This window comes from Aplysia californica, unplaced genomic scaffold, assembly GCF_000002075.1.
Source record: "Aplysia californica isolate F4 #8 unplaced genomic scaffold, AplCal3.0 scaffold00922, whole genome shotgun sequence".
NCBI lineage: Eukaryota > Metazoa > Mollusca > Gastropoda > Aplysiida > Aplysiidae > Aplysia > Aplysia californica.
In genome coordinates, this window is record NW_004798192.1 from 71,932 (window position 1) to 76,889 (window position 4,958).

Genomic DNA, 4,958 nt, shown 5'->3' on the forward strand with positions numbered 1-4,958 from the left:
GGGGGGAATCACCTTCTCGGGTCTCAGTCCTAACTTTTGTGTGCGAACCTTTGTAGGCCTACTAGGCTACTTCAATTAACTCTTTTAATTTCTTTAGATAGCTCAAAAAATAAAACAGAAAATTATGCAAATAGAAACCCCATAGGACCACCAGCGTTCTCAATAAATAACAACATGTATACCTCATCACTCGGACAAGACAGTTTGCAAGATGTGGGCAGCAACAGCCCAGCCCAACTTGTGAGTCTACACAAACAAAATAAAACCGGCAGACGTGGCCCGGTGCTATGACTTGGCAGGGGCCGGGGCAGACGTCGCCTCCTCCCCACCCTGCCGCGGCTGGTTGTCTTCCGGTCGCATTGCTGGGAAAAACAGAACCTCCTGCAGAGAGAGAGAGAGAGAGAAAAAAGTTTACATCAGAGACAAAATTTCATGAAAAATATTAAGAGGGCAGCGAATCGCCCCCACACTTGTCTTACCCCTGTAGCCATGAGACTGTTTCCTGAGCTCAAAACAAGCCCCTGCACAACTGCGGTCATCTGAAGTTTTAGTGCCTGAGACTATTAAGACTACAGTTTGTTGTGACATATTGTATTCAGTGAGTGTTGATGCACTCATCATGACTCATCATGGTATACTAAATGTCTGCTGGGACAAACAGAAGAGATTGTCATGTGTAATCTTCATTTTACTGAAGTAACAGTGTTATATACCCACCACCCATGAAGATGGAATCCACAAGAAAAGAGAAAGAAAGAAAGGCCTAAAAGTACTTGGTGGAGGAACTTAGATTTCAACCTAAAGGACATGGGATACAGCTGGACAGACATGGAGACTATAGCCTAGGACACTGGGTAGAAATGGGTATACCGTGCACTCGATCAATATAAATAACAGTCGTTTGTAGTATTAGCGATGGTTTTCACGAAACACACAGTCTAAGCTCCGCATGTCTATTTTGGTCGCAAAGCATACAATACAGGAGGTGGAGACTACAGCCTGGGACAAAAGCAGATGGAGAGCTCTTCTTGGTGGTGGCCTATACTCCAGCCCAAGGGAGGGGGGAGAAAAGCTGAGGATCATCATCATGATAAACACATGAAACAAGGCCAAACCTGCAAATTGACTGCTTAGTAGTATACGACTCCATCGTACGTCACTTCACAAATTGGCGTACGGCAGAGTCTTACACTTTGCAGGAACAAGAGAGAGAAACAGGGCGTACCTTGATGTTGTTCTGGTCGGTGAGGAACATGGTGAGTCTGTCGATGCCCATCCCAAACCCGCCAGTGGGCGGCAGGGCGTACTCCAGCGCCGTGCAGAAGTTCTCGTCCACAAACATAGCCTCATCGTCCCCGGCCGCCTTGTCCTGAGAGACAAACAACACAGATCTCATCAGCACTTCTGGTTAGTTTAGTAAGGAAGAGTTCTACGGCTCTTGCAACACAAATAGGTCACATAGGTGCCAAAAATTAGAGGTGTTGTTAGACAGTAACATGAAAAGAAAAGACGGAGGAGAGATGAGTACAATAGATATTTGAAAGGAAGGAAGGAGCAAACCACATTAAAGTAAGCACCTGCCACGAGTTCATGATTTGTTCTGTTTCGAAAAAAAGAGAGAACTGCTGGCTATACTATAATAATAGTTGTATATCCATGCTCTACAGAATGTTCTAGGCGCTTTACAGCAAGTCGAAATAGTCCAAGACAGCCACCAATTGGGGAGGAAAAAAAGTGGTTATCCACAGGTAGACGTCTTGGCTAGTGTTAAAATACAGAAATAATTGCAAGGGGTAAAGTGCGCTTTTTCCCCCCGCATTAAAATTGCACTGTGTAAGACAGCCTCTTTCCTTCTTGCAACCATCCCCACAGCTCACCACAAACCCTCACATTGTCACAATCCCCACAAACCCTCACATTGTCACCATCCCCACAAACCCTCACATTGCGACCATCCCCACAGCTCCCCACAAACCCTCACATTGCGACCATCCCCACAGCTCCCCACAAACCCTCATGTTGCGACCAGCCCCACAGCTCACCTTGGCCTGCTGCTGGAACCTTTCCCGCTGCACCACAGGGTCGTTCAACTCCGTGTAGGCGTTGATGATTTCTTTGCGCATAACAAAACACTCGAGTCTCTCCGTGAGACCGGGACAGTCTCTGTGCCTGGAACAAACAGCAGCAGTGATTTACTTAATGCCAATATTGAGTGTTGGATTGGAACCGACAGGGTAAATGATCTAAGGGAAGACTACATGGAACCTGGAGAAGACTCACAGAAATCGACGTACAGAAAAGGGGGAAGACATGTTATTACATGACATCAAGAGGCTAGCCCATGATAGGGAAAGGGGGAGAGTGTTTGTGGCCAATACCCAGACCCAAGGTTAGAAAGGCAATGATGATGAATACCGAGTGTAGTTTAAGAGTTATACAGAACTCGCATCACAATAAGGTCATATAAATGCTGAAGATAAGAGGCGTTACAAGAGAGCACCAAACACAAAAAAGGAGGAGAGATAAGGACGATAGATGTTTGATAGGACAGATGGAGCAAACCACACCAGAGCACCCACAAACCACCCACAAGCATACCAATACTGGAAATCATGGGAAAAAATAAAGGATTAAAATACGAAGATAATGGAGAAATTAGAAACTGAACCAGCAAACATTTGTGTCAGCTGGACAATACTGTCCCACTGCTGCCAACTTTTCAAAACCAGAAGACTTTAACGACACAGCTTGCCAAAAATGAGGTGGGCATTGGCCTGGTAAGCCCCTCCTGACCCTTCATACACACCTTTCTGCGTTCAGTAAATTCAACTTATTTCCACATGTAGCAAAAGATCTTCAGCTTCGTTTTCATTATTAGTCCCATTCAAAATTAATAATTTTTCTTCAGCATCAACAAGTCGGTGAGGAGCAATACAAAAACACACAAAATGTTCAAAATCTTAGGTCTGAAGGAAGAACATTATATTGAGATTTCACTGGACACAGCTGACAAGGGGGCTCTTGTGGCCTGGAGGTTACAGTCTTTGCCTCTCATTCAATAGGTCCCAGGTTCGAATCCGGATAGTGATGGAAATTTTTCTTCTCCAATTGTCTCCTTTCACCTCTTTTTCTGCTCTCCACCAATGTTCTGTCATCTGTTTTCCTCTCCACTTTCTTCCCCTACCCCCACATCTTATTTGCCCCCTCCTCAGGGCTCCTGGCTTTTTCTGCAGCCTTTCTTCTCAGGGTGACACTCTAAAAAAAATCCCCCCCAAAAAACCAAAGACAATATGAAACAAACGTTCTATCACACATTCAATGAAACGGGAACCCTATGATTTAAAAACACGGCTTAAAAGGTATGAGTATGACTGTTCCCGATTCCACACAAGGCCTGCACCAATGTGCGCTTTCCAGAGAGCTCTAGTGGTAATCAAAATTCTAAATGCTAAAATTTGCTTCCAAGTTCAGCGGTGGCCTTCACCCCCCCCTGTATTAAAAAAAAAAATAATAATCCCCCCATTCCGGAGCCCTATACTACCTAGCGTTCAAACTTCGAATGAACTTTGGTGACCCCCAACGACCACCGGTACTCACAATGTGATGCGAACGCACAGGTTCACAGACCGGTCGGAATGGAGAGCCCGACAAGATGCTTGAATAACTTTTTTTTCTGCAAGTGACACCACATGACAAATATGATTTTTTTTCATGACAACACAGCGTTGTAATGCACAACCTGCATGTTACAAATGTTGCGTTAATCAAGACTGCTCCTGGCAAATTTCTCGGTGGTAACGAAAGCGAAGGTAGATCAAGCTTCGGTATCACACATACACTTCCGCCTGCCGCCATAGGCGCCTGTTTGGGTGAAAATTACTCTCAGACCGGGAAAAGCTGAATGAATATCATAATCGCCGCCGACAAAAATGAACCAAAGGACGTTATCCCATTTGGTTTTCAAATGTTCGAGAGCTTTTATATGTGAAGAGCCCACTGAAAAAACGGACATAGTCACAAACTGGAAATTGTGAAGTGTCAATTTTAAAAGCTTGTGGACTCATAACTTCATATTTGTTTGATTGGTGGTTTATTTTATATGTTTGTTGGATGGTAAATCTAACAACAATAATCAACCAGCAGCTGAACAGAAATACAGTTATGAGTCAACAGGTGTTTAAAATTGATACCCTCATGATTTTCAGTTTGTGACTATGCCCGTTTTTTCAGTGGACTCCACATGTATTTTCCCGGGGCAATTTACAGATTTCCTCAAATTCCCGGGTCTCTGTGATCTTTTTTCAAATTCATGGGTAATTCTCAGGGCCTGGTAGTCACCCTGTCTACTGCTACATTTTGGCTCCTTACAGCTGTCTTTCAGCCACACCCCTGATCTTATGGAAGGAAAGATCTACACCTAGCCTTCTCGGACAAGGATGAAAAATCTCGGAGGTCTTGTGTGCAAGTTGCGCACGTTAAAGATCCCTTGGTGGTCCAAAATCGATAAGAGTAGGCTTTGGCCGCCACCCGAGCAAAATTCAAAATTTCCTACCAACTGAAAATGAGGCCAACGCGCTCATAATCATATGACCGTAAAAAACCCACCCAACTGACAGTCCGATAATCGCCACTTTTCACAAGGAAGTTGACTAAAACAAAAGACTGCACAAAGAGGAGCTACTCACCACTTGGCCAGGGGACTCATCACCTCAGGATGTTCTGTGATGAACGCGGGACTGATGATCTTCTCTTCTATAAAGTCACCAACCATCTGGGGAAATGACAGTAAGCAAGAAAGTTCAACTTTACATCCGAGAGCTCTGTCTGTGTATTTCTGTCCCTGTGGTTTTATGCACCATGCATAAAAATTTGATCACTTAGCATAATTTCTTATTATTTTCCTGTATTAGACCTGCATGTGAGCCTCAACCAGATTGTCTGAAAATTTTGCGCACCCC

General features: G+C 44.3%; 1 protein-coding gene across 1 annotated transcript in view; it reads right to left on the bottom strand.

The window, feature by feature from the left end:
• Positions 1-4,958, bottom strand: part of LOC101858900 (lysine--tRNA ligase) — a gene marked incomplete at its 5' end in the record, with an annotated part of 26,142 nt that continues 21,184 nt past the window's right edge. Inside the window, 4 exon segments of the mRNA XM_005110638.2 lie at positions 1-381; positions 1,226-1,369; positions 2,043-2,169; positions 4,686-4,771. Coding sequence (XP_005110695.1) covers positions 286-381; positions 1,226-1,369; positions 2,043-2,169; positions 4,686-4,771 — 453 coding nt within the window. The 3' untranslated portion in view covers positions 1-285.